At 39.1% G+C, this 20,866-nt stretch overlaps 1 protein-coding gene across 1 annotated transcript in view; it reads left to right on the top strand.

The window, feature by feature from the left end:
* brinp2 (bone morphogenetic protein/retinoic acid inducible neural-specific 2) overlaps positions 1 to 20,866 on the top strand; it is a 102,274-nt gene that overhangs the window by 50,756 nt on the left and 30,652 nt on the right. The window contains exons 5-6 of the mRNA XM_018753199.2: positions 1,997 to 2,102; positions 13,697 to 13,933. Of these exons, the coding sequence (XP_018608715.1) occupies positions 1,997 to 2,102; positions 13,697 to 13,933 (343 nt within the window). The remainder of the gene's footprint in view (positions 1 to 1,996; positions 2,103 to 13,696; positions 13,934 to 20,866) is intronic.

The following is a 20,866-nucleotide window of genomic DNA, read 5'->3' on the forward strand; positions in this document are numbered from 1 at the left end:
TGTGATTTTTTCCCCCGATCTTTGTCACTCACCCACTATCGCCATCAAATATCCGAGCAAAGCCAAAATACCTTTCTTTTAATGTGCGCATTAAAGTGAACAACACGGGAAATCGCAGCGTTTGAAGATTGCACGGTTAGTACTCTTATAACACTTTTGAGAAAGTTCAATTTTAAATATTCCTCTACCAAAGTACACCGTACATTTCATCGAAATTTGGACCGCTGTGTAATTTATTGGCTAAGAGGTTCTGAGTGCTGACAAAAGCTGCAGGTGTGACTTAATGTGTTTTTAAATTACACGAAGCATATCTGGATGAAAACCGAGCCCGGGAACACTGGAGAGCTCACAGAGAAACAGGCATTTCTCAAATATGTGTTTATATCTGCCACAGTGAAATTTTATCGGTAAAAGAAGGCAGCTGTCACCAGCTGAATTAATCCAGGTCTATTTGCTTCGTATTGTATGATTTTGGCTTGAAGACCGTGAACAAGCTTTCGTATTTGAACACGTATGCTGTGATATTGACTGAATGCCACATGCCCATAAACTGTTCATATTATTTATGTTTTGCAGATATTGAGTTTAAAGTAACGATTGTGAGTAGCTGAAAAGAGTAAATTATCTTCCCAGATATATTTTTGCCCTTGGGAACTCTTTAAATATATGATGCTCCTAATGATTCAAACAACTCTCAAGTCAGGACACCTGCAGTTTATTTACAAAAAAAAAAAATTTTCTGCTTGTTTGTATAACTTCCCTTTTCAGCGGAGAGATGCTCGAGGAGCAAACATACCCTTCATCTTCTCTACCCAGGAACTGTGCAAATGGATGCCTGTGAGCCAAGATAACTGACAACGCTGTCTAAATAACGTCAGTTGTCAAGTCTAATGAAGTGTCGTCAGCCAGCCCTTGCGGCTTTGCAGCCGGCGCGCACGTTTCTGCAGTCTAGCCTAACTACTGGTAGACACCAGGACAGAGGCAACGCCGCTGCCAAAAAGTTGGGGAAGTTGGAGGAACACATCCTATTAATGGTCACACCAGCTGAACAGAGGACACAGCTCACTCTATACATCCAGGGAACAAGAAGACGGATGGGACCGGCGTGAACATGTGTCACTCATCTCAACATCGTTCGCATAAGATAATAGCATTGCTTGGTTTTCATTTGGGCTCATCAAGGGACACTTACATGCCATTTTTGCAACAAATTGCAGTCGGATTAATCGAGCGTTCTTCATTTACCGTATAAAACCATTAGCAAGAGCCGCAGCTACACTCAGATTCATTCAAACAATAGCTATGTGGGGGTGAAAACACATTCAAATTATGCTTTTTTGGATGCTTTGCTGATCTGTTTTAGCGTTTCAAATTGTACTTACTAGTTGCGTATTTATGCTTTTGTCTATTGCGGTTCATCCAAAAAAACAAGAATTTTTGAATTGCACTTTGTTCTGTGTTGTTAGTAATGACGAAATATGTACGCTGACGGTTACTTCGACTTACGTTCACCTTGTCTCAGCAGGCAGTAAACTGGAGTCAAACTTTTTTCAGCCTTTGTCAAAAAGCAGAAACTCGTTACAACACGGACTCATTTATAGCCTGCCGTGAAAGTTTGGGCCCCGCCGTCCGCCTTATATCGGCTCTACAATGTTTTTGTAATGAAACGTTGTATTCTCCTATACAGGTTATTTCAGTCTGTTTTCTGCTCTAAAAATAAAGATTTGCAGATTTTTTTCCTGTCCCACATTTTTGCACTTTTGAAAAATTCAGTTTGTAACATTATGTTACTATACACAATCAGCTACTGATTTGTTCTTTATTAACAAATTATTTGAAATGAGTGGGTTTTTCTGCCTTGACTGTCTGAATAGAAAAAGCCCTTTACTTTGAAAGAAACGGGCACAGCCTTGCACATGTTAGTGGTAAAAATCTAAACAAACAGGTACACATTTTTGCCACTAATAAGGAATTAAAGTATCCTTCTGTTTCCTAGGTTACAGAAACCAGAACTGGGCCGCTTGGATGCAGTAACTATGACAGTCTGGATTCCGTCAGCTCTGTCTTGGTACACAGCCCTGAGAACAAAATCCACTTAAAAGGTGAGTCTGCCTTCTGTTTTTAACCACGGCATCAATTATGCTGTGGCATCTACTGTGCTGTGCACAATAAGACCACTTTACTGTAATTTATTCTCTCAGTTCAAAGGTATACATCAGCAGTTTTGAAAATGGTTCTAATTCTGACATGAGTAAAATTATTTGTGGCTAACTATTCTGTGCAGCATGGTACATGTATTTATGTACTTTAGTGGAAGGGTCTTTGGACTCTTGCACTTTTTGGATAGATTTTTTTTACCCAGGTAAATGTTGTTATCCCTCTTCTTCTTAAAATAGAGCGAGGAGCTTACATACTTATGTATGCTGATAAATGTTGATCACTTTCACCTTGGCGGTTCACCGGTACAATCGCAATCCAAACATTAAGCCTGTTGACTCGCATGTGTTCCACTGTGCATACATCTGATCTTATCTCGGAAGGTTGATTGCAGAATCATTACTTTTTGATTCTTTTTTGCACCTTGCTAACATAGGAACTCTGAATTTCAGCCGTTTTAATATAACACATTCGTATAGCATTCGTACAGTTAGATTTTAATTTGTTTGGTAGGGACGAGCAATTTACGGGTGTGGCGGGTAGGAACCAGAGAAGTAAGAAAATGCACCGTTACTGAAACTAAAAACTATGTTTTCTGATGGTGTCTTTATTAAAGAAAGGCAGGTGTTCAACAGATTTGTCAGTTATGTTAACTAAATTTAATGTTGGTATATAGGCTGCCGACAAATCTAGAAGCTCACGTGTTTTTGTAGCTAACATGTATTGGGGGGATTTCCTTCAAATGGTATTTAATTAGACAACATTCTGTTTTTTAAAAACAAAGATTAAGAAGTGAAGTCAGGTTAATTTTGCACAACAGTAAACAGTGTTTTTTTTTTTGGACTTTTGACTTTGGATTACTCTCTTAAATAAATATATACTTCTGAGTCCTAAACATTTTTATTTTATTAGTATTTTATGTTTATTTTTATTTCTTGCGCTGCAAATCAAATGGAACACTGACGTATCAGATGTCTTTTTCTTAAATGTATGGATGTATATACACTCACAAACTGTACCCATGCTTTCAAAAATGGTTCCATCGCGACTTCATAGACCTAGAAGCAACTTCCTCAAATGAGGGGCCTTTTTCATCTGTAGAATTTCAAACTGCGCTTTTGCTGTTATCTATGAAAGTCGTGTCAACAGCCGGTTCGTCTTGGAACGAGGCTGTCGAAAGTCAAATGCTGCCTTTGCACATTTTGCATGTTACTTAACCACAATGAATTTAATTCGCAAAGTAAAGCAGTTATATCCCGCACGCTAATTTATACTATTTTACACGGTGTGGGGAAGCCTCGCAAGTATGATGTTTTAGTTGTCAGCTCGCTCATTAAGACAAAGAGCATTCATCAGCACTGTATCTATTTGCTGCACTCCACAGCTCTACACGCAAGCCCAGCTCTGTTTAGCTTCAGTGCTTCAGCATACAGATCTGACAGGGGGGTTTGGCTCCTGGCACACCAGTAGAAGCTGCTGTTAAGGGTGTCTTCTACTGAGGTTGTGATTAAAGGTTGGGGCAAAACGGTGTTGACATCTACAGGGATGGAATTTTGGTGATATAGTATTACAATTAAGCCCCTGAGGTTCAACACGGAGCTGTGCCACAAACAGTGGCTCCTGTTCCCATCTCTTCAACAATAGGTTCATTTTTCTGGATCCAATCCAGCGGCTCCATAAAACCGGTGTGGTTTTCAAATGACAAGACCTGCTTGGCAGAGGCGTCATGTAGCTGCTGAGCATGCGGTTAAGGCAGGCGACGTCTTTTTTCGCGAGACTCTATTTTCAGCGGTCCTGTGTCATCAGTCCGATGTGCTCCAGAATACTCTTTCTGAGAACATTGTAGTCTGCAGTTTGGCACAATGGGATACCGCGAGGTTCCTGCTGCAGCCTGCTTGATAGGACAGGCGGGCTAATGTCAGGCAGCGGCTTTTTTCCGACGCGTTATCCTCCGTCCCCATCCACTTTCATAGGAATTATTTGTAAGCCTTGCAGCGGGATCTGCATGTGAGGTGTCAGTGTTATCCACTCCACCAGCACAACCTTGGAGTTAATGCCTCCTGCTGGAGTTCATGCAGGGATTACAGGCCTAAGTGATGAGGCCCCTGCATCTGCGCTAGTGTGTCGTCGTGTTTTGCTGCGATAACTCCGTCAGCGCAGGTGCGACTGCGAGTTTCTGCTTTCGGCATTACTTTGTTAGCGCTCTAATTGTGTCTGCTTGGGAAATGCAGATGGCACTGATGAGAAAAGCAACATTCGCAAACCCTTGTCATGCCTATGAAGAAGGAAGGAATCTAATAAAGCTCTTGTCTTGACTCCGGACATACAGATTCATATAAGGTCAGTGAAGCTGTGCTACGTGCCCCGCTACGCTGTCAGCGCCCGAAGCCACCTTTCCCAGCCAAAAGACATCAGTAATATCTGAGTAATGACACCAAGGTGACTTGGATTACCTATTTTTTCTGTCCCACTGCTCTGTACATGAAATTGGGCTTATTCTTACAATCTACAATTGCCATCTTCAAAATCCAACAACCTATTTCCATTTCTCTGTTCTATTGTGAGATTGTGATAACGTGGGGGAAAAAAATGTGCAGTGCCTGAACTGTGCCATTGCCATTTTTTTTGTGGTTTCGCACAACTTTTTTGTTAATGCGAAACAGAATATATACAGAAACAAGAATGGAAAATTATGAGTAAACAAACAGCTATGGCAAGGGTTATGAAAGAACATAATTTTTTGAGCCAAAAATTGTTCCGGTTAACTTCCAAGAGAATTATTACTTGCCCTGTAACATAGTGACTGTGGACAAAATCGTGTTCTGAGACAATGGTTCATTATTTAAAGGAACAAACACAACGAATGACAAACGGTTACACATTTCACTGCCTTAACAGTGATCACTATCCAACAGAATTCTTAATGAATAGGGAACAGAATAAAGCCTGTTATTTGCCTGTCATTGCTCTAGTTAGCTGAAGACTTAGCAAGCAACTTTCCAACAGTAACTTATAAACAAGGTGTCTGTGCCGCACAGATGTCAAACCGAGGCCTGCTCTTGTGCAACTTCAAAAGAGATTCTGATATGTCTGGGTGTGTGCAGAAAGATGCAGTGAAATATTTCACGGTTTCCTGGCCAAGTTATACAACACGGATGCTTATTAAGTGCGGGAAAAAACAAATGTCCGGTTTGCTTATGGGAGCAAACGTGTAGCTGAAGTACACGGAAATAATTTGTAAGTCCACCACGTACCCTGGATAAAAGTCATCCTGCATCTTTTCAGATTCATAAATAGTTTAGAGCCATAAAGTGTCAAAAATTAGGCACTTTACATGCGGGAGGCTGCGATTTTCCACCGCTGACAGCACATACTGTAGTTTGCCAATATATCGGGTTGGTCACCTAATGGCTTTGCTACAGCACCCACACGGTGAGATTCATGATTCATAAATCATTACAGAATTCTTCAGATAGTGGCATATTACTTACCCGAAAGACAGATGTTTGTAAGGTATCTAAAAACATTCCATGCGTGTCAGCAGAAGGATCAGGCTTTCTTGGAAGCACTGCATGCAAAGGTTTGTCATTTGTGATATTTGCATTCATAAAAGAAATCACTTAATTGGCAGATACAACGTACTTTCATATCAACGTGCTTTCACTACGTCTATTGTTGCTTAAATGAGAATAATAATAAGTGTGCTTTTGACTGCTGGTACTCATTTACAGTGATACAATTTTAGGCTTTGTCTGAATTCATTGTTTCAAAAAAAATGCAACGAGGAAAAAGGAAATGACAGATATGTTTTATGTTTAAGCAATAATAAATATGTGCACGTTCCATACATTAAATAGATTTTCGGTTCTCAGTTTTCAATGCACTGTATTCCTTTTGATTAACTTTTATAAACAACAATCTTGGATTCCTTTAAGTTTGTACAGTTTGACTCACAACTTTGTTTCCCATACTTTTTTGTACACTGAGGACACATTTTTTTGAACATATGCCAGACATTCTTTTATCATAGGTTGAGGGATTTAAGTTGGCCAAGTTATTGCTGGGAAAATTATTACAGGAAAACTGTAATAAACTGTGTGTATTTTGCAACTATAATGATTCGGCCTCAGTCATAATCTGGTAATGCATTTATCCGGATAAAATTAAATACTTCTGCAATGGCCTGGCATGCCGTCCCCATGCTTCCCGGTATTGGCTCTGGATAACTGTGAGCCTAATTGGATAAGCCGTAGCTGGAAATGGATTGATGGATGAAAATTAAATACTCGCAGTGCAGCAGGTAGTCCACAGCTTATGATGTAACCAGAATGTCATTGGTTCTAGTCCCATGTGGCTGCTGGATCTGACAACAGGGTGGTTTTTCCTGAAATTCTTTAGTAACACCATCCAACCCTATAAATAGTTTCGGGATGAAACTGTGCGGTGTACCATAATTTTTTTAATATGATTTTTTTTTACACATTAGGTTGTGTCATTATTACAGTATTTCAAAGCACCAGTGGCCTCCCCCAAAAATACTTTTGCAAATACAGTTTTTGCCCTAGCCCACTGACAGTAAGGGAAAATGTGAAATATTTTTATTATTAATATACTCCGCATGCCCTCACATCTGCATCCGTGCCTTAATAAATAAATCCTCTGTTCAGACTCTGAATGATCTCGAATTATATCATTTGTAGACGTTCATTCCCAGCGGAGCAGTTATTTTTTCCTCCATGTTTTGGAAGCCAGGTTCCACACTGGGGACATGTGATGACAACAGTTTGCTTCAAATGCCCATGATAGAATGTCAGCCCAAGTCAAAAGGTAACTGATGGGAAAGATGGGGTAAGGAGAGGAATACGAGATCAAAACAGGCCTTTCGCTCCTAGCTGTCGTTAATTATATGCTCCACTTGTGCCGAATTCTAGTACCTTCCTTGGGTTTGACATTTAAATCGTCAACCCACTTGCTACCGCTGTCTCCAGAAGGAAGCCCCCCGCCGTCTTAGCTGCTGTAACTACTTTAATGAGTTTGGCAGTGAGTGGCACGCCTTCACTGATGTAGATCTCAATCTGTTTACCTCATTAAAATTCACCCTGCACCCAAACCTCCTCCCCAAGATCGACCAAACAAAAAAAGGAGAGGCAAAGGTTCAGGTCATTAACACAGCAAATGGGATAAAAAAACAGGAGCGATTCCTCATGTATTAATTAAGCTCGCAGTCCCAGCGTTAAGTGCTGTGTAAGTTGCAGAGCCGGACCAAAATAAAAGAGGAGCTTGTTTTTCTTTTTTCCAGTCTGCCTCCAGAATAAAAGACAGCTGAGGCAGTTCCTTCTTCTGTGCTCTTCCAGGCTGCTGGCGCATTCCCCGGTGACAACCGAGCTCGCGAGGAAGAGACCATCTATTTGTGTCTCGTTCTTCTCGATTCAGAATATAGGTATTAAGAGCGCTATAAACATTCATACGAAGCAAGGGAACAACTTACACCTTGCTCAGGAGGAGAACGCGGGAGGGGCTGTGACACTAAAATATAATTACCCGAATCCCACCCCCCCACTGCCGCAGACAACCAATGTCCTGGAAAATTGCAAAGATCTAGAAAGGCCAGAAGAGAAAGATGATAAAGCACTTTTAATAAGTAAACTCGACTTTGGGTGTGTTTCTTTAATGAGTATCTTTGATTAATATAAAAAAATAACATTTTCCTTCGCAAAAATGGTTAAGTGTGAAAAATATTAGATTGCCACTAAAAATAATAATTAATGAAACCCATAACTGATGCGGGCTAGAAGGTTTTTATTTGCACCTTTTTTATTTGCTCCTTTTTTCCTCTCTCTGTGACTGAGGAACCATGCAGCTAATTTAGTCAGTGTTGATCATCATCCAAAAAACATGGAGTAGACTTATATAAGCGTTCTACCTTACACACATGTGTTGTCGGAGTCGTCTTCACCGCAGCCGTTGGTTACAGTTTCTTTAACTCTTGCATCTTAATGGTTCTCACATGTCCTAGCACTTTTGTAATGGTACAGATTTTTTTTTTTTTTTTTTTTTATTCCATGAAATGTTTCTTGTGCTCCACGAAGTGGGTGAAAACTATGCTGTCTCACCTTTTAAAATCTGTCCAAATAAAATGCATCTCCATTTGTTTGTACACTCTTAAAGCTCTTACAGTATAAATACTACACAGCATTACAAGACCCCAGAGGTCATAAACCCCAATTTTAACCAAATTTATCGCTCTTCAGAATACCAGAAGACTGCATAGCAATCAGGCTAGCCTTTAGAATAGAGCAATCTTTGCGGAATCTTAACATCCTACCAACCGAGGTCCTGATTCTTAGAAACATGTAGTTTGTAATTGCACCTGTGTCTTGCGATTTCTACTTCATCAGTCACCTGCAGTGTTTCTCTTGTTTGTCATCTCCATTATAAGTGGAACCTCACGCATTCGGGTCCACATTTATCCTGTGGTCCACTATTACATACTAGATATTTAAACCTCCCTGTCTGAGTTTCAAATGATTCTGTTCAAAGATCTAAATGATGATCTAAGTATGTTATCATTTAAATTCAACATATGATCTTTTTATCATTATAAAGACATAATAAGGTGCTAAAGTTGTTTCAGCACATCCACTTTGGTTTCCTCCTAAATTCCAAAGGCAATCTGTTTATGAAAATTTATCATTTGACATTTCTGATGCGTGACTATCTTGGCATAGTGCACCAGACCATCTGCAGCCTAACTGAAGAAGTGATAAAGTGGAGCTGTGTTTCATCATCTACTTTTGTTCACTACTGTGAGATTATGACTATTCAGTAAGGTATGTAATAAGCAATTTAGTTGTATTGCATATTTATTATTAAGTACTTATTAATCATTAATTTAGGTCAGACTATTTTTTCCCTAATTGTTGCGTCATCTTAAAAGGGACCATCAATAATTGCTAACAACTCTGCGATCACACGTAGGAAGTTTAAATCTATGCAAAATGAATAATATCTAATTAGGTGCTCAGAATGGAGATCCAAAACAGAACAACCATCACACACAAGATACTCACCTTGAAAACAGGAAATTTACTGAGAATTTGATTCTGCTCTCTATGCAACCACAAACAGAATCTGTACACGGAATTTGCATTAGAACACCAAGCCGGCATCTGTAAGGGCTTACGTGATTGATTTTAATTGGGTTGACTTTTCTCCCTTGCCTTTTCCTTATTTGTGCTTGAACATTTAAATTGGGAGTGCTTTCACTGGCATATTTTTAATCAGTTTGATAACTATATGTACAGACATCCTGCTAACACAATGAAAATTTGCTTATATTGGAGAAGAAACTGCATTCATCCTTATGCAGTCGTGAAAGGGTAATAAATCTAACTAGAGGCGTTTTCATTGATGTCTTTGACCATGAGGTCCCAAAATAATATGCACCCACACAAAGCAAAAGTTAATAACAGACATCAAAATATTACCTGTCACTGGAGCATTTCATATCTAAATCCACTGGGGCGAAACAGATTCATCACTTTATCCAGGGTCTTTTTAAATGTTATCTTATGGTTTCCTTAATGATGATATCATTTAGGGCTTGTCATCTTGCAGAAGTGGATGTTGCCTTCTAGACTTCAGATCAGGTCTAAAAATTCATTGCAACCTGACCTTTGGATGACCGAGACCTGAATAGCATGATAATTGTAAAGGCCTTTCTCACTCAGATTTAAAAGAATCAGATATACAATGCATCTTTTGCATTGCAAATTACAATAAATGATTAAGCAATTTCAATCTAACCATTTTCTATTAATTTATTATTGGAGCAGGTTGTAATTTGGAGGCCTGCTTTACAAATAAGTACTTTATATTCGTTATGTGTGTAGCAATAAAAACCCAAGCTAACCCAAGTGACTTGTCTGGTCACTTATTAAAACTGTAATTCACAGATAACACATATATTTAAATAAATCTACAGTCACCTTTTTAATAATTGTGCAAAGTTTAGCTTTCGCTTTGTACTTTACAGAAGTTTTGCAGACAGAGATAGATATGAACGTGCAGGCCATTGCCAAGAGTTTGCATTTCATTTCTTCACTAAATGGCCCCATTCAAGGATATGTACAATAAATATCAACTTCCCCTTTTATGATGATCTACAGCAGGGGTTTACACCTCATGTATTGGGTGAGGTGGGATTCTTTTTTCCAGCTTTGTAATTTACATTTATTTATTTAGCAGAAACTTTTCTCCAAAGCGACTTCCAATGAACTCTATGTAGTGTTACCAGCCCACATATCTTATTCACCGTGGTGACTTACACTGCTAGATACACTACTTACACTGGGTCACTCATCCATACATCAGCGGAACACACTCTCTCTGTCACTCACACACTATGGAGGAACCTGAAGAGCATGTCTTTGGACTGTGGGAGGAAATCAGAGCACCCCTACAAAGATACAAGGAGAACATGCATGCTCCACACAAACTGAGCGGGAATGAAACCCAACTCCTCTCACGCTACCCAGGCGATATGAGCCAGCGGTGCTACTCGCTGTGCCACCGTTCGAGTAATTAAGCACTTGAATTGTTTTCATTAGATGACTTAGGAATTTTGTGGCTTTTATAAGAACCGAGGTTGTTACACCAGAACCAGCAGTGAAGCCCCACAATGTGCAGCGTATTCATGGCACTGCCTTTTTAATGGATGCTAAATTCAGAAGAAAGGACAGTTAGATAGCATCTCACTCTCTGGATTTTAATTTGACTCTTTGCCTTGTATTATGGAACCATTATCCTACAAGTCTGAAAAATATGCAAAAGGCAGCATCTTGTTTAAGAACGCCTTAAGGTTGCTCACTGAGGTCTCACAAAGAGCAGTACAGTTGAACAGGGTCTTTGAATTGCTTTGGATAAAATCCGTGTCCATGTAATGAAACTGTAGCTCAGCAAATGCCATACTTTTCCGTTTTCCTCTTCTGTTTGTTTCTTGTTTCTTAGTAAAACAAATCTGTGCTTACACGTAGATTTATCACGACAGCTGATGAGAAAGTACGTATGCTCAGTTTACAAAGCAGTCGTTCAACAGTGTTACACTGTTATGATTTGCATATGCAATCTAAGAAGTGTCTGTTAAACAAACTTGTGCATCTGCAGTAGCTGCTTAAAGTGTAATAGAAAAAGAAGCTTTTTTTTTTCACACTGACAATATCATGCTCTAAATTACTCTAAATGAGGGCAACAGTCAACAAAGACAAAAAAACACCTATGGAGCGTCTAGAAATATACAAGTAATAGTTATACTGTATGTTTAAAACGATCTTTAAAAAACGATATTTAGCGCTTCTGCACTTCTTTTCTCCTCTCTCGACAGCTCATTGCTTTTCTCCTTGCAGTGTGTTGCGCCTTGGCTTTTTGTTTTAATCCATTTTAAATTACTTACTGATCCATAGCCCCGACCTGATACTCAAGGACACGAGAAAAGGAAAAGGGCTCACGGATGCTCTTTAAAAACTCTAGTCGCACAAAAAACCTCAGACTCAGTAAATATTGCCCCATTCAACCTCGTTCATGACAAACGATAAAATTTTACACGTATCAACATATGTTTACATATGTTAATGAGTTTCACGCACAAAACTTTTTTTGGATTCTGCACTAGTTTGAGCACCCTTATCCTAGTTGCTAGTAGAAATGTTGGGTATCTTTACTCATGAAGTTCAAACAGCAGTCTTCTATTCTGCTGTTTCATCCCCTAGTTGCAGTTTCTTTTCCAGCACATTCTAAAATAATCCTTGACTGGGCATGGACCTTTCTGCAGCGCTTAGCTCAATGCTCAATGCTCAATGCTTTTCTAGGTGCTGAAAAAAATGCATTATTCTAATCATACATTGTAAGTGCTTGCTTTCAGCATAAGGCTCAGACTGCTGAACATTCATCAATACAGAAAGAAGAAAACACCCATTAAAGTTTCATTACACTACACAAAGTACACTATTTACTGTGTGACATTTTTGTTTATCCATGTTAATTCCCAAAACCAGAGCATTAAACATGTATTGTGTTTTATGGAGTTCAGTATATGTATTTTATATATCAAATGATGGGTTATTTTCCACATTTTTTTTCACTAATCATGTAAAAGGGCTGTCATTTCACTTTAAATTGTCACGTTTGCTTTCTTTGCTCTTGTCTTTGTACTGTTTTCCTTGAGTTGCCTGCCTCAAAATGATTTATTTCACATGTAGAGGACTTTCTTTCTTCTTTAATGTTTTCTATATGCAAGACTTCATTTACAGTATATTTTTAAATATACTTTTGGGATATGTTGATATGTGAGAAAACACTATATACATACTGTATACACTGGTGTTTTATCTTCCAAATAGGATGAGAATATCAGACCTTGAAAACAGCATGTGCTCTAAGCTCTGGATTCCAAGCAGGTCTTATCAAATAATGCGTAGCACAGCGGCCGGCTGGGCTGATGTGCCAGGGAAAGCTATTTAACATAGCAGACATCGCACTGGTGTGGAAACCAGCCAATAAATCTGCCCTGTCTCTGCATCCTCCATTCCACATACAGTATATTCCACATAGTTATTAGCAACTACACTTATTAGATGACAGGACAAACAAGGCAAAGTGCACTGACAGTTTCTTTTTTTTAATAAAAAGTTATTCAGTGTAGTTGTGTCGGAACTATTTACATATTTGTTGCTTGTCTGGCTATCAATAGTGGAAAAAATATATTTAACTTTTATTTTATTTATTTCATTATCATCTCTGCATTTTGTTAAGAATTTAGAGAAGATGGACAGCGCTCTATAATATAAGCACTAAGCTGAATGAACTACGGGGTTGAATGACAAAAGTGCACCTTTGATCGTACTGCAATGACAGTCTGTTAATGTGTACTGTAAGACCTTTAGGTAGCTTCCCTGGAGCTCTGGGGTGAATGTGCTAGATCCGTTATATTGACCATGTTTGCAAGCTGTAGTGAAATTAATAATTTAACTTTATATAAGGGAAGAATAAAAATGCGCACGCACAACACATATGTAAATTACTTTGGTAAGCGTCTAAAATCCTGTTGCCTCTACTACAAAAACTGGACGTTGCACATGTAAAGCAAAGCTCAGCGAACACAACCAGAAAGCTTCCATTGTCCATCCGTTGTAGCAAGCCTTTGTTTGGAGTTGTATACAAGTGCAGAAATGTGAGGCATAAAAACAATATTGCGTTTTTCTACACAAGCTATAAAAAGCCTTCCATCGCTCGACATAGTACCAATAGCTAAGGGTTTACCTGGCACATTTTCATAACTTTTCAGCAGCCAGACAAATAAATACAACTGAACAGAACATGGGCTGCCTGCCACAGGAGTCCCCCCTCCTAAGTGAATACCAGAACCTTTTTTCACTGTTGTTGTCAAAGGAATGTCATTAAAAAATGTATGTTTTCGATGTCCCACAGTGAGGGTACGTTACCGTGTGAAGTATGTTGAGGCCTTTTGCCTTGCGGATTGTAGGTCTGCAGGATGTGCTCCCGGAGTTCCTGCGCAGCCGCTTCGTGGAGGCGGCCCTCAGCTACGTGGCCTGCAACTCCGAGGGGGAGTTCCTGTGTCGCAACAACGACTGCTGGTGCCGCTGTTCTACCAAGTTCCCGGACTGCAACTGTCCCTTTGCCGACATCAGGGTGATGGAGGACAACTTGCGCCACAGCAAGGAGTCCTGGACCAGCTTCAACAGAGAGTTCCAGGAGTCAGGTAGGCCGACTAGGTGCATGCGCCAAACTGTCACGTTGGTGGCAAGTCCGCTATGAAATAGAGCTCAAGAGGTTACCTCCCTTCAGGTGGGCCAGTTATGAATAATGTGAGGAAAGCATACTGGAGATTTGTAAATTTTTCAAGATCCATAAATTATCTATTTAGCTGAGGTTTTTTTTTTTTTTTTTTTAACGGGTTTGCTTTTGGTTTTCAGAAGCTAGACACGTTGGCATCTGGTTTCAGTTACTCAAAGGCCGAAGGATACGCTGAACGGGTGCGAGCAGAACAAGTGCTGGACATTGTAATTTGCTGGAGACAACATCTGTTCTTTTGTCGCTGCCGCTGCACAGAAGCTGTTGTGACAATTTCTCAAAGGTCCAGCATGGGGCTTTTGGCCCTGGAGCCGCCATTAATGGTGGCCATGGCTCTGACTTCCTTACCTGTGGGTCACTTGTGCTCTTTTGATGCTGTCTGGGTAAGAGCTATTGAGAAGAGTAGGTGTTTCCTCATCGTGTATGACCCTTTCAGAGAGGGACTGAGCATTTTGAAACTTCTCGCTGCTCAGATACACAATTTCTGAATGCTTCAGTGCCAGCAGGTCACACAGTGGTTTGAACCAAATGGTCTTGGCTTTGAAAGATCCTGGGTATGGATATCTGCTCTTGTTGCAGAACCGTTGATCGTGGACCTTACCCTCAACTGACGTAGCAAAAGTTTCCCAAATGTATGAAGTATCTTAGTGTACAAAGATAAAATTGTACGTTTTCTTGGACAAAGGTGTCACATAAAAAATGATAATTTTACATCCTCTCACTTGAAGGAGTTTGATTTCATTTGTCCTGTCGCCCTTTCAGGGAGCTAAGTGTTTTTTCTTTTTTCCCTGGTTTCTGACTTGTAGTTTGATTGCAGGTATGACATGCAGATGGGGGCACATCAAGAATGGCGTTGACTTCACTTAAGATAATGGTTTCATGCACAGGACTCTGTATGAATGTAAATCATATAAAACTGTACAGTGTAAATATCTGAGCTTTCTTTGTGCAACAGTGAAACATTCCACCTGGAAATGTTACAAAATAGACCTATTCATACGTCAAGGATTTTAGTATAACATCTCATTTAGACACCTCCTATGTCTGTAGGCGTGAGTTTCCAAGCTGCGTGAAAGATTTTCTGTGGACCCACCACTGGTGTCCAGCCATTCTCTTGTTCCTTCCGTGAGCTGCTTTACGTCATGGTGGATCTGACACTATATGCTGATGATATGGCATTTACCTTGCAGTCCCGTCTGGTAGAAGTGAACAGAGGTTTTACCCTTACAGACAATGTGGTGAGATTGAACCACTCTGATGTTCAGAAGGCAGAGCGGATTTGACTGGCTGGTGACAAAAGGGAGACATTTGTGACTGATTGTCACACAAAGTGCTTTGCCCTGCAGAAGCCCAGAAGGAACAGGCTCTGAAAACAGTTGTGTTCTCCGTCCACCCGTCTAAAGTGCAGGTAAATTCTCAATCAGAAATAGTGCCGAAGCTTGATTTAAAAGCAATGTAGGCTCCTTCTGTTTAAGCCTACTTTAAGCCGTGAATTCATCAAGATTTGTTTTAGGGCAGTTTTCTTCTTCCAAGGACAAGACATAAAATACGGCAGCGTTCAGCAGGCCCCCTTGCGAGCAATCCAGTTTTATTGCTGGCATCTGTATTGAGGGATTATCACACAGTAACATATTATAGTGGTAATGATTGTTACACTTGTAAAAACCCAGACTATAAGGGTGAATTAATCATTACAGCGTCTATGAGGGCATATCCGTCATGCATAAAAAAGGCGAAAACAGGACTAAACACAAGCCCGGCAAGGAAGTATTATTTATTTTTAATTTTACAAATGTTCCACTCAATTCACCTGCCAGCGAGTCGGTACGTTAACACTGGTTACCCGGACTTCCAGCATGAGCTGATAGTAACCTTTCTGCGCTACTGCTAGTCAGTCAAAATAAAAAGTTCTTTTCTTCTGTGCTTTTAAAAACCAGAAAGCTCATTTATTCACCAGTGTGGGGAATTCTGTTTTTCTTGCCTAATACAAAGGAGCGTTGCTGCCTCTTCTAGGTGAAAAACAAAAACAGCTGCAACATTGGCTGTGCTGTTTGTCACTGTCTGCCGCAGCCTCGGGAGTGGCACTGCACATCTATACATTAGGAATCATGCGTACGGATTATAGTTAGTTATAATGGCAAAATGACGCTACAGATATTTTCCTTCTTAAAACTGTAATCAGAATAATCATAGTGTTATATTTTCGTTAAATTTGGTTCGAGGAATTTTGACAGCTGATAAAGAGTGAAAAATGTAAACTTACTGAACAACCTTAACTAAGTGCAATTGCGAGATGGTAAAAAAGCAGGCATAGTTTGAAGTATAAATACGATAAACAAGAAAGCCAGGAGAAACTGGAGAATACGTCTATTTGAACAATCTTAAAGGACGTTCAATAAGATGTTTTTCAAGTGTAAACTGTGGTGGAAAAAAATAACTGCGATAGCGTTGTAGCTGTCTTGCCTTAGAGCTTAATCAGCTAAGCTATCAATTAATAGTTTTTTTTCTTTTTTTTCTTTTTTTTTTAAATTATACCGGCAGGATGGATAGTTGTGCGTTTTTTCCAGTTAAGGTATGAACTGCTGACCCTGAACTGCATTACTGTGGGTACTTTAACACTGCTGTGCTGCAAGAATATAATACGCCTTTTCAAATACCAGCTGGTACTGGAAATGTGCAGATATCATATACAGTATGAAAGCATATTTTCAACAATCCTTTTTTCAGGAAAAAAATACTGTTATTTCTATGTTGCAGTCGCATTTTGACGGTTTGTATTTTAATACTTTCCTCCAATGAAAGAATTACTTTATAGAAAATATACTCGATGTCATGTATGTGCACACATAGATAAAGGTGTTGTGCACTCGAGGGGGAAATGAAATTCTGTAAACAGCATTTTCCTAACTTTAAAAAACTATTGAAATGTTGCGTGGGGTTAGGACAGCTCGTAGTGCTGTGGTTAGACTACTGCCTTTGGACCCAAAATTAGCACCCTTCAGCAAGGTAAGTAGCCTGAACTGTTTCGGTGAAAAACTACCCAGGTGTATAAATGGGTAACAAATTACAAGTATCTTTCGAGAAAAGCGTCAGCTAAATAAATGTAAACGGGTGCTTGATCTATTTCAAAATACAGTGTGCACAATACGCACGGGGTGGCTTGTGAGAATAAGGTGCCCCTCAGACAGACCTTGTTTAAAACCCGTTGGCAGTGGGTCACTGAGCTGAGTGACAGTGAAAGTCATTACCAGGATGGTGGGTCAACGTATCACAGTACTGCACATAAAGATCTGTACCCAACTTGCTGCCTTTCACCACATGACACGTCCTCAAAGACTAAACATGTCCTGCTACCGAACTGTCACAAACAGTTACCTAGGAATAACCATTCATTTTTTTATCCATGGGATTTTCATGGAGGTACATGCAGGTTCATTTGTTTTGGAGCCTTTATGTCAAACCTGTAAACAAATACCATGCTGCAGTTTTCTCTCACGTTGTAAATCTTGTAAATGACAAAAATTTATATGAACTGTTAATCGTAATAAGATAATGCTCAGTAATTCTGTATTATACAATCAGTATGATACAGTAGTACAGTAGTAATTTGATATTCATTGCATTAACCAACCACCCCCTTTCGCTGAATCTCGGAGCAGGCAATCGCCATTTATAAAGTGCAGTTCAGCTGTCTGTTGGGTGCCGGGGTGATAGACAATGCCATTTATAGTATTTTCATGTTTACTTCTTTTCTATTACAAAGTACTCTTTAGGGAAGAACATCGTTCTAAACCACTGTGCCATATGAATATCTTGTCATAATTTAAATAATCTATTAACCTTACTGACAGTTATTTGTTTGAGCAAATATTAATTTTCACAGTAAAATATGTATATCACTGTGTTCAAAATTGACAAATTGCTCTTCAGACAGCAGATAACTTTCATAATTAGTCACAGATTATTCAGTAGCAAAACTGACTTTTACTGAGACGTTGTGTCTGAGTGACTAGAATACGGTTCTGTTGTACCATTAGGTATGTTTCATAATTTTTCATCTTGTTTGCTCTAAGAAAATCCCTAAGGTTTATTTTTCATTAGTTTGATAATCAATATATTGATTCATCGCCTGGGTTTAGAATGTGATAACGTCACCTTAACGGCCATTTGTGAAAACCAATAAAAATGACGTGAAAACAATATTGCATTTCTTGAAGAAATTGAATCATCATGAATAAAGGAAAGGCTAATTAAACTAAATTAAAAATGCAAAGTGAATTTACATATTCATTGATACCGGGGTTTTGTGTTTGAATAAGTTGTGAAAATTGTATTTTTACTGATTAAAAAAATATGACTGCTTCTGCTAAGATTTTATTTTGGCTTTTGACACTTTACTGCACACAAGCTTTATGTACCAATTTCAGATTTTTTTCTTATCACCTTCCTTTGGCAGTCAGCTTATTGGTTATTGTCTAAATGTGGATTTTGATAACTTCACCACAGACAGCAGTTTGTGAAAAATGATGAAAAGTTATATGAAATCAATAGTGCACTTAATTAAAAAATGAAATTATAATAAAGAAAGCCTTTTTTAAATTAAGATGATAAATTAATTTGAAAATCCAGTAATTGGTTTTGCAGAGGGGTTTGGAGAATTACATTTTACTGATTTAGAAGAATACTACATCTTGTACTGAGAATCTATTGAGAATCTTGACAATTCACTGAATGCTTGCATTGTGTAACAATCTTACATTGTGTCTAGAATATGTTCTGAAGCTTCCATTCTGTGTCTTTCTGTTATTAATTTCGTGTCTCTCCTTTTCTATGTGAATTCTTGTGGTTGGTGCTATACGCTTTGGTTTACTTTGAGTTATACGTGGCTTTGGAGAATAGTGTCTGCCAAATAATAAGAAGACATAAAATTACTGGATATCCTGAATAACTGCAGCTAAAAATGTTAAACGTAAGTTGCTGTTATAGGTTGTTTTTAGGTGATCAAAACCTCAAATCAGTTACTATAATTGTTTTTAAGATGATACCATCCCCCTGAAGTGCAAGGATCTTTAGTATAAATAATTAAAAATCTGCCATTATGCTATTAAATTTGTGCTTGTTTCTCCATTGCACTTTAGGTTGTTGTTTATTTCAGTAGGACAAAAAGTATTTTTTTATTTCTTCTACAAAATATTCTGCTAACCTACTTTAGAGAAGAGTTTTACAGTTTCGCTGCTTTGCTAATGGTAATACATCACTAATACATTTACTCAGATGTGTTTTAAATATTTCAATACAGACTGAAATGCCAGGATTTCAATAAATTATTATTGTAATATTGGTCTTTCAAAAGAGATGAGACTATAAATGGGTTAGGCTTTTTTTGACGAGCTCAGGCATGAAATGCACCCACTCACATATACACAGAGGCAGACACACAAAAAAGCCTTGAGGGAGGGCAAAGAATAATCTGATATGTATTCTCAGGTGGCGAGGATGGGGGACAGCTGCCCCGAGAACACTTTCCCAGGTGTTCTCCCTAATTTATCAGAAAGGCAGTGCTTGCTTTGCACATCAGGCATAGTGCTGCGAGTCCAGCTCCGGAGGTTCCGGCTAAAGCCCCTTGGTCCTGTTCCGAAGGGCTGTCAAATTCATGGTAGGAGAAGTGGTAAGGGTAGTGGCACACCATGTTCTCTCAAATAGGGCACATCCCAAGCCACGGTGCAATCAAATCAGGCAGATAAACCCGCTGCGACTCCAGAACCTCTTGTGTCACATGATAGGACTTTAATGGGAGCACCCAAGCCTGCTACCTAGAGCTTCCATCTCAGAATGTGAATTTCATTTCAACAAGAAATCAGTGCGACTGGAGCAGTATTTCAGCCTGAAGAGAGGCTAGAAGGATTTTTTCTTTTCTTTTTTTTTTTTTTTTTGCACTAAAATAATAAATCATTGTACTTTGCCAAAGGCAGCAGGACAAATAGCTGAACAGCTGTTAATATACACACACACAGAGTATATATAAAATTTGCACCTATTTTGACATTCTTGATAGCAGCTGCCATATAACGTGCTCTTCAAGATGGTGCTGCTCCCGTCCTCAGAGCGAGTGTCATCACATTCGTTGGTCACATTGGTTTGTTGAGCGTAACTGATTTTTTCCGATATTTCATACGTCCCCAGATAGCGGTTCTGAACCCTATCTGTTATGGAATGACCAGGATTGATGCTTGAAACAGCATTTTCCACCTTCATCAACCAGGTGTGAGTTGATGACTTCCTTGTGTAATTTGATGCTGCATAATTGCACCCGTGGACTTTATGAGTCGAAATCCATATTAACTGCCAGTTACATCGCCGTTTCATTGCACATTGCCGTTGGGTGGTCTTTCAAATCATATTTTTCTCATGATCTATAAAACTACATGGTCACCTACAATTTTAATAACATAAGAGCATGCCCCAGTTTCGGGGATGGGGCATGCCCCATTTATATTCCACCATTAGGGAGCTCCTTATGACAACTGAATGACATAACCCAAATGGCAGCATGTACTAGAGGACAGCCCCCACCCCACACTCCCTACATCAGCTAGGATTTGTGAAAGATTACAGCTTTTTCAATGAAATATCCCCCATTGTTCATAAATGTATTACTCAAATACTTTACATCATTTTTTAACTATTATGCCAAAGCCATACAATATCTGCTGCATGTAGAATCCCTGGCTGCCGCTGCCTCCCAGTTTATTTTCAGTTCGAGCACAAGATTTACGCACATGGCTTGGTAACCACGGCTAGAGCGTGATCCACTTCAGGTCAGATGAGAGTGAATTTTGAA

The sequence above is a fragment of the Scleropages formosus genome, chromosome 3 (assembly GCF_900964775.1).
Source record: "Scleropages formosus chromosome 3, fSclFor1.1, whole genome shotgun sequence".
Taxonomy (NCBI): domain Eukaryota; kingdom Metazoa; phylum Chordata; class Actinopteri; order Osteoglossiformes; family Osteoglossidae; genus Scleropages; species Scleropages formosus.